General features: G+C 52.0%; 7 protein-coding genes across 7 annotated transcripts; 2 read left to right on the plus strand and 5 right to left on the minus strand.

Annotated features, from left to right (window-relative positions):
* Positions 1-314: 314 nt before the first annotated feature.
* Positions 315-2,075, plus strand: N7498_003429 (AGC family serine/threonine-protein kinase; the record flags this gene model as incomplete). The annotated part of the gene is made up of 1 exon (XM_058450491.1): positions 315-2,075. The coding sequence occupies one exon, from the start codon at positions 315-317 to the stop codon at positions 2,073-2,075; it is 1,761 nt and encodes a 586-aa protein (XP_058309953.1).
* A 287-nt stretch (positions 2,076-2,362) lies between these two features.
* N7498_003430 (uncharacterized protein) lies at positions 2,363-3,736 on the minus strand (the record flags this gene model as incomplete). Its single annotated transcript, XM_058450492.1, has 1 exon — positions 2,363-3,736. One exon carries the CDS (start codon positions 3,734-3,736, stop codon positions 2,363-2,365), a length of 1,374 nt encoding a protein of 457 aa, XP_058309954.1.
* Positions 3,737-6,489: 2,753 nt separating this feature from the next.
* Positions 6,490-7,497, minus strand: N7498_003431 (class III chitinase ChiA2; the record flags this gene model as incomplete). The annotated part of the gene is made up of 1 exon (XM_058450493.1): positions 6,490-7,497. One exon carries the CDS (start codon positions 7,495-7,497, stop codon positions 6,490-6,492), a length of 1,008 nt encoding a protein of 335 aa, XP_058309955.1.
* A 2,704-nt stretch (positions 7,498-10,201) lies between these two features.
* On the minus strand, positions 10,202-11,431 carry N7498_003432 (ELL-associated factor; the record flags this gene model as incomplete). Its single annotated transcript, XM_058450494.1, has 1 exon — positions 10,202-11,431. The coding sequence occupies one exon, from the start codon at positions 11,429-11,431 to the stop codon at positions 10,202-10,204; it is 1,230 nt and encodes a 409-aa protein (XP_058309956.1).
* Positions 11,432-11,655: 224 nt separating this feature from the next.
* On the minus strand, positions 11,656-13,014 carry N7498_003433 (Dor1-like family protein; the record flags this gene model as incomplete). The annotated part of the gene is made up of 1 exon (XM_058450495.1): positions 11,656-13,014. One exon carries the CDS (start codon positions 13,012-13,014, stop codon positions 11,656-11,658), a length of 1,359 nt encoding a protein of 452 aa, XP_058309957.1.
* Positions 13,015-13,269: 255 nt separating this feature from the next.
* Positions 13,270-15,022, plus strand: N7498_003434 (acid phosphatase DET1; the record flags this gene model as incomplete). The annotated part of the gene is made up of 2 exons (XM_058450496.1): positions 13,270-13,284; positions 13,343-15,022. The coding sequence occupies 2 exons, from the start codon at positions 13,270-13,272 to the stop codon at positions 15,020-15,022; spliced, it is 1,695 nt and encodes a 564-aa protein (XP_058309958.1).
* A 1,643-nt stretch (positions 15,023-16,665) lies between these two features.
* On the minus strand, positions 16,666-18,027 carry N7498_003435 (uncharacterized protein; the record flags this gene model as incomplete). The annotated part of the gene is made up of 1 exon (XM_058450497.1): positions 16,666-18,027. One exon carries the CDS (start codon positions 18,025-18,027, stop codon positions 16,666-16,668), a length of 1,362 nt encoding a protein of 453 aa, XP_058309959.1.
* Positions 18,028-18,312: the final 285 nt, after the last annotated feature.

Here is an 18,312-nt window from a genome sequence, read left to right on the forward strand (position 1 = left end):
TACGTATTTTTGCGATCGTCTTTCTTTATCTCTGGTCCTATTGGTGGGGCAAATGGTCGAGCTGAAAAGCTCCAAATTTACCCCTCCATAACCCCGTATCCAACCAAGAATGAAGCTGACGGATTGTTCCTGGGAATAGTGGCTGCCATACAGGCTTCTTGAGTACATACTTGCCATTATTAACACCGCGTGAGACGAATTGTTCACCGGTCAACGACTATCGCCGGCTTCCTTCCGGAACGAGCGTTTTATCGGCGTCTTTTCGACTCCAGTTCTTGCGAAACCACGACCACAACGAGTGACACTCGCGCACCATGTCTCTCCAGCCGCCACATGATGATATCTCTGTGGGAGACGTCTTCACCCCGCAAGCCGACAGTGGGCAACCTTCTATCGACCTTCCGACCAATCACCATGGCGCGGACGTCCACATGGGTGACCGACTTTCGCCGCGCAAACAGATGGCCAACTATGGGGCCAACGGAGACAACGCGATGCAGCCTCCGGTGTTCCACCCGAACCTGCTGACGGGAAAGCAGCGCCGGAAGAAAAAGAAGAAGCAGAATAATGAGGCGGACCAGGCTCTTTCCACCGTACGCGGCTTCACGCCTTTAGCCTCGGCTGACGAGGACTCAGACTTTTCGACTACTAGCTCCCGTGCTGCGGATTCGCGCCCAACAACGTCTCTTGGAGGCGGGAGCCCACTGGCACAGCCGGCTACTGGTCATGGGGTGAGCGCATTGAAGCTCCAATTTGATTCGCTCAGTCTTGCCGGTAAACCCTCCGCGGGTAGCAGCGGCCTATGCTCCGAGACTCCCAGCAACGCGAGTGTTCAATCCGACAGTGACCAGACCGAAGTTCTGACTAGCTACGAAGTTCCCTTGGATCAAGATTTTGTCAGCCCGGATGTTGCGACAGGAGGATCTTCTGGTACAAGCCCGGAGGCTGCTACCAATGGCATGGACTTGCGAAGCCAGCTCTGCCGCAAGATGACTGCAGATGACTTTGAGCCTCTTCTCTGCCTTGGCAAAGGCTCTTTTGGAACTGTGTTACTGGTCCGCCATGTTGTTACGGGCAAACTGTATGCGCAAAAGCAGTTCCGAAAAGCGTCGATCACCGTCCACAAGAAGTTGGTGGAGCAGACCAAGACGGAGCGCATGGTGTTGGAGAGTGTCAACCGACACCCATTCGTTGTCAAGCTGTTCTATGCTTTCCAGGACCACGAGAAGCTGTATCTCATTCTAGAGTATGCTCAGGGTGGAGAGTTATTCACCCATCTTGCGATGGAACGCATGTTCGAGGAAGATGCGGCAGCCTTCTACATGGCAGAGATGGTTCTTGCCCTGGAGCATCTGCACCAGAACGTTGGCGTCCTGTACCGTGACCTCAAGCCCGAAAACTGCCTTCTCGACACACAGGGCCACCTGCTGCTAACCGACTTTGGGCTCAGCAAGATCGCCGTCAGCGATGACGATCGCTGCAACTCGTCCCTCGGCACGATCGAGTACATGGCCCCCGAAGTCGTCCAAGGCAAGCCGTACGGCAAAGCTTGTGACTGGTGGTCACTCGGCGCATTGGGCTATGATCTTCTCACAGGCTCGCCACCCTTCCGCGCAAACAATCACACCAAGCTACAGGAGAAAATCGTCAAGCAGAAGCTCGTCCTGCCTTACTTCCTCGGCCCCGATGCTAAAGACCTTCTCATCCGCCTGTTGCGCAAAGATCCTACCAAGCGTCTCGGCTACCACATGCCCAAGGATCTGCAGACTATCAAGAAACACCGCTTCTTCCGCAAAATCGACTGGGCTGCTCTCGAGCGCCGCGAGCTCGACCCGCCGATTCAACCCGTGGTCACCGACCCGGCCCTCGCCGAGAACTTCTCTCTTGACTTCACCAACCTACCACTCAGTCCTCCTTTAACTAGCATTGACGATTTCTACACGGGCCATTCGCCTTCTTCTCGACACGGTCGTGGCTTGTCGGTCGATGATGGGAACCCCTTTGGCGGATTCAGTTTCGTGGCGTCGAGCAGCTTGCTGGACCATGGACTCGACGCTACGACAGGGGCATACTAGCTTGCAGAAAATATCGGAGTTTTGGATATTTCCTTCATCTCGGCTATTGGCTATTTACACTCCATTTTACCTGTCTGTTCTACGCCTTTGGAGTTATGAGATCTCCCCTTGTTTTGTTCCTAAGAGTCATACAGCATTACATTTTCATTAAGCATACGAGCAAACATTTGAATGCATATTGGAAGCATGGATTTCTATTCTTTGTCGTTGATTCCTTCGTAGATATTCATTGATGTACACTTCCAGTCCACCAAATGCATAGACCTCATACTTGCACTTCAAACAACTCAGATCTCGCCTTCTTCACTGCCTCCCCCTTGTTCATTACTTTCTTTTTGCGGTCTCGGGCGTGAATGAGGAACACTAGCTCCGGGTCCCTTGTTATCTGAGACCTCGCCTTCTTCGGCACTGGTCTCTTCCTTCGGAAGTGACCCCGGTGCAGGGCAATTCCGACTGGCGCTATCTTCAGATTTTAATTGGGCCATTGCTCGCAGTGGAATGCGTGGGCGGGGTGCAGGGGACTGCGGTACAGCTCCCGCGGTCGAGGGTGAAACGGTTCGTTGCCGCTTCGGAGAGCGACCGCCGTTCAGGGAGGAAGGTGGTTGTGAGGAGGGAGTTGGGTGGTTGTTTTCGGGGGCGTGGGACTCTGGGTCACGAGAGCGCTTTCGCCCGTTTGGAGCGCCGGAGTCGGAGCCGGGCGTGTTGAGGGATGGTGTTGTTACGGATTCTGCTGGTTTATAGGTGGTGGGATCGGTGTGGAAGATGCGGGTTGGATCGTTGGGGTCGGTGTCTGACACGGAGAAGTCCGGGTAGCCTTTGCTCAGATTCATCTGGACGCGTTCATAGATCTTCACGATCATTTTGCTGGCGCGGATCAGATCTTCGACTTTCACGTCTATCTGATCCCACCATGGCCTACCCTGCAAGTCATCCGGGAATGCGACCTTGCAATAGCGGGCTGCGGCATAGAGAGCTGCAGCTGAGATGACACGCGGCGGGAACTGCAAGCACAGCACGGTATATGTAGAATCGTTCAGGAAAGCATAGGCTGCATGACGGAGGGGTCGGTTATCCCCGACATTGAAGAACTGAGAGTAATCCCACAGAATACGGTACGGCGACTCGAGCTGCAGATCGAAGCACATGTGCTCGAGCAGGATACTCTCATTCTGAAGAATGAGGTCGCGCCACCTCCAGTAGTCCTTGGATTGTTCGTCAACCACCATATCCGGCTTCTTCATCGCGACCCTGCAGCAAGCGACCACAAAGTCTTTCATGCGGCGCATGGTCTCGTCCACCTTGAACGCAACGAACAGAGCCACGGCCGCAATCACCTTCGGATGCATCAGGTCCCGAGCCTTCTCGGGGTCTGGGTCACTGCCGATCAGCGAGTATCGCATGAGGAACCGGTGCATGAAGACAGTCGCGGTCATCGAGGTCTGCGGCGGCATCTTCAGCATCATGCTGACCTGCCATATAAACTCGACCGCACGGTGCCGGATGTAATCCTCCTTCTCGCGGTTAATGCCATCGATGCGCGAGGGCGTGCGCTCGAGCTCTTCCTCTGTGAAAAGCCATTTCTGCTGTGCGGCTGCAACCACGGGATTGGGAAGACCGGGAATCGGACGCTTCGTTGGCGCGGGAGACGCGGAGGACTCCATTGGAAGGGCGGAATGGAGATGGGAATGGCCGAGGTGCGTAGGGATGAGACGGTGGGCAACGAGGTCCGCGGAGCAGGCTAAATGAGGCCGGATACTGTCTGTTTTTCCCAGGCAGGAAAAAGCGAAGAGCGCGCCCGCACGCTTAGCGATCGATTCTATAATTCGAGTCGTAGTTGTCTAGGTCCGGTCCAATCGACCCAAGTGGAGCTTCTCATCGCATATCCAAAAGCTCCAGGTAGACAACAGTAGCGGGGTAAAGTGCCCTGGAGTAAATGGGTGAGTAGAAGGCTCCAACAAGGAGGGCAGGAACCAAGTTTGGAGTCGAGATGGTTATGGCAACGTGAGATTGTGATTGTGAGCGGAAAGTGAGCTGCAGCCGGAAAAACTCGCTCTTCGGCGGAGGGTTTACCCGAAGTATACGCTGAAGAACCGGTTGAAGTAAATGCCATAGCAGGGAAGAGTAAGGGGTCTGGTTCTTGATTTTCAAGGCGTAGTGCTTTAGCCAGTTCATTCACTGGCTTTACAGCCATGTGATGAAGTTGGCGACCTCGAATGTCTCAGCTTCTCACTTCACCCTTGAGCTTCACTTCCACAAAATGCGCATCTAACATAGCTCTTCAACGAGGTGCCGTTCTATTATAGTTAGCTGTTTTATGACTGTTCATAGGGGTAGAGGAGATAGAGTATTATGACAGGACTCTACCATCTTGTGAACTTTTGTTTCGAGAGCCAGAATTTTGTCCACCCCTTACGGTGTACACCAGGACACAGACAGAGGGAGGTGCGAGCAGTAAAAGAGATGGTGTGAGTATCAATCCCCTATCTATACCGTACATTTGATCTAATATAAAAGCCATCACGTGGGGTCAAGATGTGGCATTATGACGTATTGCCCTACACGCCGTACTCAATCAATTAAAAGATACCATATCGGTTTCCACTATAGGGAAATTAGATCATGAGCGATGAAAGAGGTAGCTTGAACAAACACATTTTTGTGAAGTATGCAGGTAGTTAGTGAGCGCCGTGACCTTGGTCGTCGGAGCTTCCCCCTTATGGCGTCGGGTTTGAGGCGGCTTTACGCCATAGCTCACCCGCTCTAACTCCCGATTCATTTCGCATGCTATCTCTGCTAATCTTCTTACAGGATGTTACTGTGACAGGAAGATTAGAGGGGAATGGAGCATCAACAGGGTAGATGCCAGAAAGCCCTATCACATTTAACGTCCGTCAGATGATAGCAACCATCACCTGGACGTCACGAGTGATAGACACTCGGATCCTTGTCCTTTATTATTTCTTATCTCGCCTGGAGATGTAGTTTGGGCGCTGATTGAATGAAACCGAACGGGAATATAACCCGAGGCGGCGCTATACTTAGACCAGACTAGCTTTTCAGCACTGACAACGGCTAATCCCGACTAGTATACTGAAGGAACCAAAGAACCCCGCACTCTGGAATAAATGCAACCCTAAGATTCGTAATCTATGTGATACAATTCCTTTGCCCCTGGAATATACTTACTTTGCCGATTGGTGCCGACTTTGAGGGTCCTTGGAAAATTAGGGATACTACTATACCCAAACTATTTCCTGTACCCCAGTATAGGCTTGTTACATTCCCCTTCATGACAAAAGCTTAATGGCTGGAGTAGGTAGACACTACATATATTGCGTACTTTGATATGCCTTTGAATACAGGGGAAGTTGACAAAAGGTGCAAACCCTTGAAAACGAATAGGTCATCTGCCTTGGTATGCATCAGAAGATCTACTATCTACTAGAAAGATGTACCTGGGCTTTTAAGCAATAATGTGGGTCTCGTCGGGTTAGACATTCAGTGGCTTTACAATCTAGACCGATCAAGACGGTAGAGCCGAAATGACCACGCCAGTCGGCCCCTACTAATTTGCTGAACCCATTCACTAAGCGCTACACCCAAACTCTCTTGGAACAAGTCAGCTCCGAGGGCTACCTTGTCCAAAGCTTAATGTGGCCTTTGTAACTTATCACCGCGCCTTGTGAGGCCCAGATAAAGCCTCGTTCCGGCGGAACTCCGATGTCGTACAATCGCGGTGGCGTGCAAAGCCTCGTGGTAACATGACTCGTACTACTCTGCACGCAAAGAGCCTCGAAGCAGATGGCTTGTTTCAACTAGCTCTGGATTCTTTCTCATTGGATGTTCATAGATCAAGGGCATCGAAGGATCGGTAGTACGGTTCTTGGGCCTCCAGAAAGTGGGTCAAGCTAACTACCAGGCAGTGATGGCAATTTCCTAATCCAGAAAGCGAGGCTGTTATACCGGATTCGTTTCATACCACCGTTAGACGACGAGGTGTGCTCATGTGGAATCTGATCACAAGCCATGCTTGAAAGTGTCATGAGTTCTATGAGATTGAGGCCATGATACATGTGAATGACATAGAATAAGTCAGTGACAATGACGCATCTTGCTACTGCAATCTTGGTATTTACTTGGAAATCAGTTTTTCAACGACTTAATTCTCGCATAGTAATTGTATATACATATGACATGTTTCAATGTATATATGTGATCCGTAAGACAGACCACAGCCTCCGTCGACAACTTCGGCCCAAAGCCAAAAAACTTCAATAGATGTTTGAAAGAATGGATCGCTCTTGAAGAGCTGTACCCGAGCCTGTACCCAAATCCAGGGGCCGGCAGAAAAGAATGGAAGGTCACTTTAGTCACTGGACCTCGGAGTATGTAGAATAATGGCGCGACGCTTGAACTAGCAAGGCGAGCCAGTAGTGAGAATACGCTTAGCCTCCTGGGCATAAGTGCATCCGTTATTGACATTGGAGTCGGAGAATCCGGCAGACCACATCATGACTCCACCAAATGCGGGATTGGAGCTGTAATTACCGACCAGGGTAGCAAGGGCGCTTGGATCGAGGTAGTATTGTGCGCCGCTAGCGGTTCCTGTGGCGGCATCCGGGGCGGCAGGCACACCAATGAAGATTTTGGCATTGGCAGATGGCGTTCCGGCGACGTTTGAGACCCATGCGTCGTAGTTGATCGGACCGTTAACAGAGCAGCCGGGATTGTTGTAAAACTGGACCCAGAGGTAATCAAACTGGGAGTTCACAATGATTTCCTGCATGTTAGGCTCTGGGATCGGACACTGTGGCGCACCCGTGATGTAGTAGGTGTTGGAAGGATCAGAAGCGAAGTTGGAGCGAAGAGTGCTGATCATATACTGGTAGTACTGGTTACCGCTAGAGGCCTCGATGTCGAAATCCCAGCCATTCACGAAGGAGGTGCCAAAAGGTCGAGGAACGCTACCATTCCCGGTTTTGCTGTATGCATCCCAGAGGTTTTGGCCGATAGTCTCAGCCTCCTGCTGTGAAGACAAAGAGTATGCGCCGACAGCTCCACCGAGCGAGATGATAACTTTGATGCCATTAGCCTGGCATGTGGTGATGGCAGCCGCTAGGGCATCGCACTGCTGGGGTTCGCCGGCTGGAGAGATATAGCAAGACTCTCCAATGATGCCAGATGCAATTTCATCGCCGTTGCCGTACTCGTATAGGAAGGCGAGCACGATGACATCGATGCCAGCAGTCGATGTGCAGTACGTGGACAAATCATTGTTTTCAACGGTGCCACCACCATTCTGACCCCAGTAAACAACGTTCTGGGCGCCAGATGAACGGGGAGAGGCCTTGAGCCTATGAGGCACCGCTGAAACAACGGTAGTCATCAGGCTCAGGCCGGTAAATAGAGTTGCGAAGTGCATATTGGATGAGGTCGATTGGACTTGGATATAGAATAATGATAAAAATAATGTTGAGAGTATAAACTCTACTGTAAAGGACTGGAGAATGGAACGTTCGTCAAGAACGAGGTAGCTGTGAACCGAAGGAATGTCGTGGGAGTTGGCGCTGGTGATGGAAAGAAAGAAAAAACGCAGTGGGATCTGGCTCTATTTATGCCTCCTCCGACAGAACAAAACCACGATGCCCTTAAGCAGATGGAACGTGCTTTTTCGGCTCTTGCACCCACGGTCCAAGGTAGTATACACTAGTGATCACACTCGTAGTAGAAAAGGCGGAGATCTTACCTGGCTAAGAGAGGGTAGTAGTCTACCCAGCCAGGTATGGTACCCTACCATGAAATTTTGGGGAAATGGGAGATTAAGGCAAATTGCCTGAAGAAACTACGGTACGATAAACTCCAGTTTCAAAGTAGCCAATGTGCTTGCTTCTACGTACCCCTGTTTCATCACATCACTGTAGTGTCATGTGTAGACATCTACTGATCTGAAAGCGTGACAATGCAACCCCAAACCTTATGAATTCGATTTCATGCAACAATGAAATCCTAATCTTCTTCTTTGCCATTGTAAGATATCACTTCCTACATTACCGCGACACGACGTTCTTGCAGTCCCGAGTTTCCTAATCTGGCCCTAAGTCCTAGCTCGGGAGGGGCTGGCAACGCTCATGTCACCTTTGCTCATTTCATGTACCCCGCGGTTCGAGGTCTCATTAGGAAGACGTCGACGGGTACAGTATCCTTCGTCTTTGGGTTCCATCTGGCGGATCGTTTCGCGGCCCTTGAATCCGATGGGAGTATCTAGAGAAGTATGAACGCTGACAATGAGAGAGATTTGCAGAAGGATGAGACGTCTTTTAGAGTCCGACCTCAGGGATTAACGCAGTGAGGATACACGGGGTTTGAAAATATCTTCGACCGAACGAGTATTCACTCAGAAGGATTACTTGACGTAGGTTCCCTGAGTAAATATTGAGACGGTACCTGAACAAACCCAAGTGCCGAGGGAGCGCTCCCTGCGGGTCCAGTGGGCACACGGTAAAAGTGAACTCACGTGAGGCCTCGATGGTTAAGATTCTATTAGATAGGACGCTTAAAATGGGGTCAAAAGTAGCCATTTTCGGCGCCCGGTTTACCGTCACTTAGCGTTGTGGTGTATTTTCATTCCGAAGATCCAACTCATTGCTAAACGTCGCTAAACGACAAGGCTACGCCAGACCCGTTCCTTATCGGACCCGAGGAAGGAAAGTAACGCCAATATTGGAAGCGTCGTCCGTTGGAACTTGACCCCTTTGTCCAAGATTCAACCAAGTCTCATCCCTATCTAGACCTAATGAAGCTCTCGCACTCTCTAAGCATTTAGAGTTCAACGCCGAGTACTCCCTAGATCTCCGATCTCCTTTAGACGATGAATCTCTAACATGATTCATTTTATTCCTCTAAATGAACGCAATTTCAAGATTTTATCACCAAAACAATGCGGAAAGGATGCACCAAACATGGTTTCTTCTCTGCGAGAGAATGTCTAGCTCTGGCTGCTACCTCGAAAAGCGAAACCTCAACAAAACGGCAGCTAGCCTGTTCTCTTTTGAAAATTTCAAGGAAATACTCGATCTCGATCAAACTGATGATGTCGAGTTCTGGCTAACAAGCGACTCCCTTCACCCCGCCGAAAGGGTTCCCAGTGAGAGTCAACTGGTCCTTTTCTACATGACCTTCTGCAAGAACGACCCCACCATCACTATTATAGCACGATGTAAAAGTGATTCGACGTCGCATTCCAGCAGTCAGCCGAATGTACTGGGCATGTTTGTTGAAAGGATCAAATTATGGGGTCATGTCTGGAATGAATCTGGCTTGATCCCCCCGGAGAGAGTGAAGCATCTGACACGGTTGGCTACTGACCATCCGCATCTCGAATATAACGCACTAGTATTCATCCAAGATCTGGTCTTTTCCACGGTTTTAGGGACAACACGGCAAGAAAGACGGTTTTCGAGGAATCAACTTACATCAGTTCATCGCCCCTTTTATCTCGGTCGGCCGTACTTCTCTGATGAAGTTGTGGCAGGGATTCTGGATACACCCATCGAGGAATATACTCTATCGGACGTTCTGAATGAACTGAGTCGACAAGCCCGGTGCACAGGGAAGCCACACGGCCTGCCTGAGATACGAAATTTGGTACCCTTGTTTCTGTATACTTTTGGGTGGACGTTGGACTCTATTCCCGAAGAGAGGCTGGATTTGACAACGGTCCCTGAGCCCCAGAGAAAATGGAAAGAGAGTCAGCGGATAGTAGGAACATGGAGGAAGGCTTCGAGGTTGATGAAGGGTCCAGATATGCCCAAGGTACAGGTTCCCAAGCTGAAGCCGAAAAGGAAAATCTGGTATACTAGGGACATCAAAGGGAAATCGAGAGTGGCTGGTATTGTACCTGGCGAAGAATCCTATTGACTTTTCTCAAAGTCGTCCAGTAATATGCAAAAGTGAACTCCGAGGATCTAACCAAGATCCATTGGAGGAAGTATATGAAATGAAGCAAATGAAAAAGCACACGATGAACTTGCAGTGCCGAGCTTGGTATCTTCGTCCTGCCCCCTAGCGCCACGCTGATGGTATGTAAAATGAAAAAAAAAAACAAACAAAAAAACAATGTGGATATCTCACTCCTCCTCGCTGACTTCACTCTCATCGTCACTGGGTACATTGTACCGCCCGGATGAAGCGTGACCGTATTGCTGGCTACGCGCTTCTTCTTCGCGAGCACTTTCTTCAAATGCTGCCTCCATCTCTGCTGCGAGTAAATCTTCGTCGTCCATATCATCACCACCTGGAGCCGTTTCGGTAGGCGCCGACGTAGGCTTGGTATTTCCTGCTGGGGACGGCAGTCGGAAATCTCCCATTTCCTCATCTCCGTCTCCGTCATCCTTTAGGCCATCAGTCGGTGTATTGTTGGACGAGAAATATGATGGATCGACTTTGAAGGCTCGGGTCGGTGGCGGTGAGCCCATGTCGATGATCAGGTCTCCATCAACGATGATATTCGAGTTGGGAGACTGTGCACTTTGTTGGGATGCTGTCCCCGTACCAGCATCTGAAACAGAATCGCGCAGTGCCGCAGTTTCGGGTAGGTCTGCGCGAGTCGGTTGCTGAGCGGGCGGCTCGGCCTGTCTTGGTGCTTTGGCGCTCGCCGGTGGCTTTGCCGGACGTTTCGTCTCTCGGAGCGGATTCGCCTGTTTCTTCGGTCGAGGCAGGGGTTTGGCGGCAGATTTCGTCGCCGGCATGAGGGGTGTGTTGACCCGGCTTGTGTTGACTAGCTCCGGCGTCGAGTAGCCCGAGGCCGGCTTGACATTCACCGCACCCTTCTTGGGGAGGAAGTGCCGGAAGTCGTAAGGGTTGCTCTCATCGGCCGGACCCTCATCCTCGCTGGTGCTAACTGTGTTGCGATCATCCCCCGATGTGGGTTCCTCCCCCTCGGCTATCCGTAGCTGCTCGTATTGCTCCAGGACCTGCTTCTCCGTCTTGCCCGGCGCCGACCGCAGATTGAAGTTCAACTTGGTCGACACGGGCTCGAGGACAAAGACTTTCCGGTCGGGATCAAACACCAGAACCAGATTGCGCTCTGCCGCCGGGTCTTCGCTGCCCTTGTATGAATACGTCAACGTATGATCGGCGCTGGGGGCCTTATCGGTAACTGAGAGGTCGTAGAGATCGCTGGATCGGGCGGAACGAGAGATGGTCGAACGTTGCTGCGGCGTCGCGGACTTGGTCTTGTAATTGTAATTGACGTTGATCAGGCGAGTCGAGTCTCCGTTGGCTAGCCTTTCACCCAGCACGATGGGGTATTCAGCCTGCTTGGTCGGGTCAATGGTGGACAGAGAGGGGGCGGCCATGACTCCGCGCTGAGTTGATGTGTACAGAGGCGATTTTCAGATCGATCTTGTAAGTATTGAAAGGGGGATAATTATGGGAGGAGCGAATGAGTGAACGAGTGAAGGAAGGAAGAAGTGAGAGAGGTGACACAAGTACGGGGAACGACGGAGACCCACCCGGACCTCTGATTTACTTTTGGTCAACGATCTACTTCACGGTACAAAGTTTATTGGATATTCAACGCTCAATGCACAGGCACTCGGCTGGTCAGTTGCTCCAGCCGTCCTGCCAGCGCCCGGTGCTTACGCATCACCTCCTCCCATTCGTAACTGATTTCCTCCCCACTCAGCTCGGTCAGAATCATGCCAAAATCGCCCCCGAGCCGCCCCAAACTAGCTGCACAGTATAAAAGCTGCGTAAGCAATGACTCTCGCGAGCTCCGGTCCCGGACATTAGGAAGGTATATCCGCATCGTATCAGTAAGTAACTGCACCAGGTGCATCGGGAATGTGGCGAGGGCCGAAGGGAGATTTTGCAATGGGTCGTCTGGGCGGCTTGACTGTGATCGAGATTTGTCCGCAGCTCGCATGCCTGATACAGCCGGCTCGGAATCAGACTGTTCCGAGCTGAAAATATTCTTGTATAGCGAGACGATGGTGAAGCTCTGCTCACGGAAGATCTCAATGTATCGTTTCAAATAGCGGTCAGTCTGCTGACCGTCCGACCAGTTTTCGGACTTGTCCTTGCCGCTGATCCTTCGCTGAGTTTCTTGGTCTGCAAGTTCCCGTAGCGGGTCCAGGGCCTCGAGGGTCGAGACCAGATGGGAGAGTCGACAGATCAGAAAGATGGCGCCTAGCGCTCCTTCTCCGGTGCCGGCGGCACCCTCGTTCTGAAGTGTCTCCAAATCCGGAGCCACTCGTCGTAGCCAACCGACGGTTCGCATGCCAGCTGCTAACCGTAGGTTCTGGGCCCGGAGGCCCGCAATCAAGTTGGTTGTCATATCCTTCATCGCATCCTCTGCCTGTGCAACCACATCTTGAATTAAAGGTGAATCGGGGTATAATGTCTGAAGTCGTTTGATGTGTGCGTGCAAATCGAGGGCGGACGAGTAGGTGGTGGAGGCAGCTCCGGCGCCGGAGTTGGCAGACGCTGCGGAGACGGCGGTGGACAGTAAGGTCGGCAGTTCTAGGATATCCGAGAGTCGATCGACATTTCGTGCCAGCTGCATGGCCCTCTTCCGCCGTTCTAGGGCGGGATTATCTGTGATCTTGCTGTACTTGGTAGAGAAGCCAACCGCCTCCTCGTCGAGCTTCGGGAGGGCATCGCAAACTTGTTGAGCCTCGCGGGTTAGTTGAGGGATGGAGGATCGTAGTGTAGATAGATTATCGGCGGATGTAATGAAGGCGCGATGTGAGCGATTGGACAGGGCTTGGAGAGAAAGGAGCGTCGAATGGGATGATTGTGCGAGAGACTGGGGTTCGGTGTCCTGCAGGGATTGTAAGGACAGAGTCGACAGGCGATTGAGATACTGTGCAGTCGTAGCATCGTGAGTCTGTGGCGTGTCCAAGTGCGGAGCCAGCAGCTCCAACAGCGAGTCGGCCATGGTTGATGAAGTTGGAGTTGCGTAAAGGAAGCGCGCTGTATGGAGCACGTTACGGTGGCCCGTGCGGTCGGTTTGCACATCCTCCAGTTTCCCTTCGCTTTGCTTTTTTCCTTGGAACAACGACGGGTCTATTATAGACGGGCTTTGTCGAAGATTGTCGCACGGTCTTAGACTTGCCTTTGTCGAGTTGATCGCGCTTGTTCTTCTTCTTACCTCTCCCCCGCATCTTCACTTCTGTTCCGCATACCTGCAGTCATGGGGAAACCACGGGTAAGTTGTGTTGCTTGGGAGCTTGTGGGCTTATAGGCTGATGTGTTTGTGTCTACAGATGATCATTCTGGTCCGCCATGCCCAGTCCGAGGGCAATAAGAATCGCGATATCCACCAAACTACCCCCGACCACCGAGTGAAACTCACACCCGAAGGACACCGCCAGGCTCAGGAGGCTGGACGCCGGCTGCGTGATCTCCTACGTCCAGATGATACTCTTCACTTCTTTACGTCTCCATATCGCCGGACGAGGGAGACTGCTGAGGGCATGCTGGACTCCTTGACTTCCGATTCGCCTTCTCCCTCGCCGTTTCCGAGACATGCCATCAAGGTCTACGAGGAGCCCCGGCTGCGAGAACAGGACTTTGGCAACTTCCAACCATGTTCGACCGAAATGGAGCGGATGTGGATGGAGCGAGCAGACTACGGCCACTTCTTCTATCGCATTCCCAACGGCGAGTCTGCGGCAGATGCTTATGACCGAGTAAGCGGCTTCAACGAGTCTTTGTGGCGACTTTTTGGTGAAGAGGACATGGCCAGTGTCTGCGTCCTTGTAACTCACGGCCTAATGACCCGAGTCTTTTTAATGAAGTGGTACCATTGGAGCGTAGAGTATTTCGAAGACTTGCGCAACATCAACCACTGCGAGTTCGTGATCATGACCCACAACCAAGATAACGGCAAATATACGCTTCAGAACAAGCTGCGCACGTGGTCCGATTTAAAGAAGGAAAGAGCTGCCGAGAAAGAGCGTGAAGGTACAGCAAAAGGGCTAGACTCTTCTCCCATATCGCCTACAGACCATATACCCATCCGGCGGAGATGGGGTGGCTGCCCTGATGGGTGCACCCACGGTTTGACTGGCGATGTCAAGCGGACCATGCGAGCGCCCGTGGTGGACTTGATGCGACATGAGAATGGACTTGGACGAAAATCAGTGGACGAGACTGTTCATAGCACCCTGCCCGACCAGCCATCACCTCTCAAGCACGCCTCAACCCAGTCGGAAAGCTTGGATGGGTCTTTCCCGTTCCCACGTGCAAGTACTCACCAAAATACGTCTGCTACGTATAAGCCCCGACTCACACCTGAAGACGAGGAATCCGTTAGAGAAAGGGCCATTGGCGACTTGAACTCGGACTCCCGATCTGATAACTCCCGCCCAAGACGGCCTAACCTGCAAAGCATGCACCGAGACAGCGAGGACCACCTCCTGCACCCACCGGCTGTAACATCATCCACAGATTGTCTCAAACTAGCGCTCCTGCATCTAGGTGGGCGCGACGGGGGCGGCTCCATGAGCGGTGCGAACAGCCTCGCGCCATCCGACGATGAAGGTGACGACCACGACCACCATATCTCTCGGTCAAGCACCATCAAGCAATCATCAGTCTCACGCATTATACCGCCGTCCCAGGATCTTGAAGATGACGGCGACGACGAGCTAAGCGCCAAAAAAACAAAGCATTCACGCGCACATCACCGTCATCATCATCATCACCACCACCACCACCACCACCCGGTTTACACGCACACCCACCACCGCAGTTCCTCATCAACGTCGCTGCCTCTGCACAGAATGGCCAATATCCTTGGTGACGGAGACGACATGTCCACTCGATCGGGCGCCCTGACACCTGACCTTCCGGAGACGCACAACGACAACCAACAGGAAGGAAATGGGTCTCTAGAAGCACAGCAGCGTGAGGACCAGAGTGTTCGCGGTAGCGTGTACTAAGGGACCGCGATACGTGGTTTCTTTTCCCCATTGCATCATTTCAAGGATAAAAGAATTTGTATTTTCTGGGGGCATACATGGATTATGGATATGGGATTGACTACAAGCGAAGCGTTAGGACTGCAACGATCATGAATGACTGGATTATATTACACTTATACGGAAGAAATTGAGGTACCTCTTTATGTCTGTCATGAATAGAGAGATCCAAGGCATTCATTGCAGGACTTATTTTGGATTTTTATCAAGTCATGTCGAGAAGTAACTCGAGGATTGGCGGTCCCTGGGTGATATGGGGCCTGGAGGTAAATAAAGCAACCGGCCTGTCCTCGAAGTAAAGAGAACGGAAACTACGAGTGAAACCAAATGACAAAGATAATAGTTTGTCAAATTTGTGCTAGAATCATCTTCGGCAATTCAAAACAAAAGCCATAGCCGCCAGCGAGACATTTCTAGCTCGAGAGCAAAAACCCAGAGACGTAACTTGTAGGAACGCGATGGGGCAGGCACATAGAAATGAAAAGCAGTGCAAAGAGAAACTTGTAGACTACATACAGACCAGTCACTGAAGCTGGCGTGATTCCCAAAGTAGAATCGATAAGGAACGGGGATAGTGCAGCTTTAGAAGAATCCAAGCGAGAAACACATGCCCTGGCATTCGAATACCGTCCAGCTGGGGAAAAGAAGAACGTCGTGTGGGTCCTTCGGGGGAATCGTGGGTCCATGGATCCACGTCCAAGCCGAAAGAAAACCGGGTCATAAATTCAAAAATTGAGAAGCAAAGTCAAGGAGCTGTTGACGAATCGAAGACTCGAAAAAAGGATTGAAGAAGTTGAAGTTGAAGTATTAACGCCGGGCAACTGATTTGTAGCGCGTGGAATGGGAATAATGTACCGACTGGAAACGGAAAAGCAGGAAGGCAAAGAAAAAAGAAAAAAGAAAAGAGCAATCTATAGGTAATCACCGGCAGGCTGAATGCCAAGCATGGTAGAAAGAATTGAGTCGATATGAACCGAATGATCATGGGTAATAAACAAGGTCAGATTTAGGGTATTCGTGATCGTCGTGACTGCGGCCCCGGCCTCGGTGAAAGTTCGAAATGACGATCAGTCGCCGTGCGTGACACCCGCGTTCAACCTGGATAGGATGAGTCGGTTTGAAAGCAAATGGCCGGGACGTGCCAATGTCGCCGCGGGAGCGTTTTTCCTCTTTTTTTGATGTTTTTGAGTTTTTCGCTAAGCCGACACGAACCAGCAGATTGCAGAAAAAAAATGTACTTTTCGGGGGAGAGGCGCATGCCGATCGCACTTGTAGAGAATGGCCAGCGAGTCAAAAGGAAGAAATCTCAAGGCGTGAACGTCGAATCAGACCAGGAAGACAAGAAGACGGTGTCGTCGAAAGTGAAAAAAAAACCATGCAGTCACCCAACCGTCAAAGAAAGAATTCTAGAAAAAAGCCGCAGAAAAGCGAGGGAAGAAAAGACGACAAGGAGCCGTGTTGGCGCCCAAAGAAGTAGCCGTCAAATCCATCCATAAGTCATGAAATCAGCAAAAAATGGGAAGAAAAAAACTGTGAATCAAAGCCAGGCTTAGCCTGCAACAATAGGCTGCAACGCAGGGAAGGCGCTGTTGCACATGTAATGCTCAAGATGCTTGGCACAGTACATGCAGCCACACGATGAACCGTGGCCAGTCCAGGCACTCTGGGCGAATGGGAGACCGTACGCCGGAGTGTGATGGTAGGATGGAGGCTGCGAACGGGGCACCGATGGGGCCATATGCTGCGGAGGGGGAATCCAGGCCCGGGTGTAGGGCGGCGGGGGGATTCGAGTAAGCCCAAGGACCAACCGAGTAGTAGTCCGGCGTGTTAGGACCGCTGTGAGGAGCGGACGGCGGAGAGTACTCGGAGGCAGTTGGGTTGAGCCAGGAGTTCTCAAAGTGTGAACTGCGCTGGTATTGGGGCGGAATGGGGCCCTCGGGGGACATGAGAGGCTTCGAGACGCCCTGGTGTCGGACGACGTTAGTGTCGAGGGGCTTGAGGGTCTGGCGAGACTCCTGTTGAGCCCGGACGTTGGCCTTGGCACGCCAGGTTTCCCAGTGTCGGCGCCACGAGGCGAAGCCATCCTGCTGGTCATAGATGCGGTCGTGAATCTTCCACTCAAAGGCAAAAAGCCACTCCAACTCCATCTTGTTCAGCTCAGATACGGGGATGTTGCTAACTTCTGCCCAAGACTTGTTCTGGAAGGTGTTGTCATCCAGGAACTTGCTTCCTAGCAAAAGTGCCACGGTCAACATGCGGTAGATCTGGCCACTGCCTGTCTGAAAGACCCGCTGGGCAGACAACTTGCGCATGCGACAGGACATGTAAAACAGGCCCAGAAGAATGGTCGAACTAGGGAGTCGGGTCGAGGACAAGATTTGGTAGACGTATTTCCGGAACTGTGGGGGGACCGAAGATCCTGGGGAGATGCTTCGCGCGATGTCAATATCTGCTAGGGTGATCTTGGTGTTGTATAGCTCATACATTCCCTGGGTCATTTCCGCCACGAAGTCGGACATGCGGTCCATTTCGTAATCCAGATGGGCGGCGACGCCTCCAGTGGCTTTTTCCTCCTTGCGGGGCTGTTCTTGATGTTGCATCGGGGGAAGCTCCTGGCGGCGGTACTGCTGGGGAATAGCACTGTCCATGGGCGGCAGTTGAACGTTGGTCCGGATCGGGGGCAAAGCATTTGCCATCGGACCGTACATCGGCTGGCCCATGTGGTGCATGTCCCGAGTGGCGTGCATCGGGTGCGCCGACGCCGGGTGCAGGTTCATCGTGTTGGGCTTCGCATAGCACATCGACTGCGAGAACTGTTCGATAAACTCACAGCCATTCTGATGGTAGCGAGGCGGGAACGCTGCGTGACCGATGGGGTAGAAGGTGGGTTCATCCAGGCGACCACCGCTGTTGACGTGAGGAGGGGTGGGGGGCAGGCCGTGGCCTGGAGCGAAGAAAGACGGCATCTCGAAGGGGGGAGGGGAGTACCAGTTCAGGAGGGGGAGGTAGACGATCAAGTGCTGTGGATTGGCGATAGATATCAGCAAGCAAGTTCACTTGCGGGTGCAAGAAGAAACGAACCGTCTACAGCTCCACCACGTCCTGATCCTGGGGGGAGAGAAGAACGCTGCTCAGCGAGAGCGTCGCTCAAATGTAGTCGTAGAGAACGTCTCTAGTTGAATGACATCGAGGGGAGTGTCAACCGAACGGACCGAGGACAAAGGAGAGTGAAGGAGCGTGTCGAAAACGAG

This window comes from Penicillium cinerascens (assembly GCF_028974065.1).
Source record: "Penicillium cinerascens strain IBT 15544 chromosome Unknown contig_24_segment0_segment0, whole genome shotgun sequence".
NCBI lineage: Eukaryota > Fungi > Ascomycota > Eurotiomycetes > Eurotiales > Aspergillaceae > Penicillium > Penicillium cinerascens.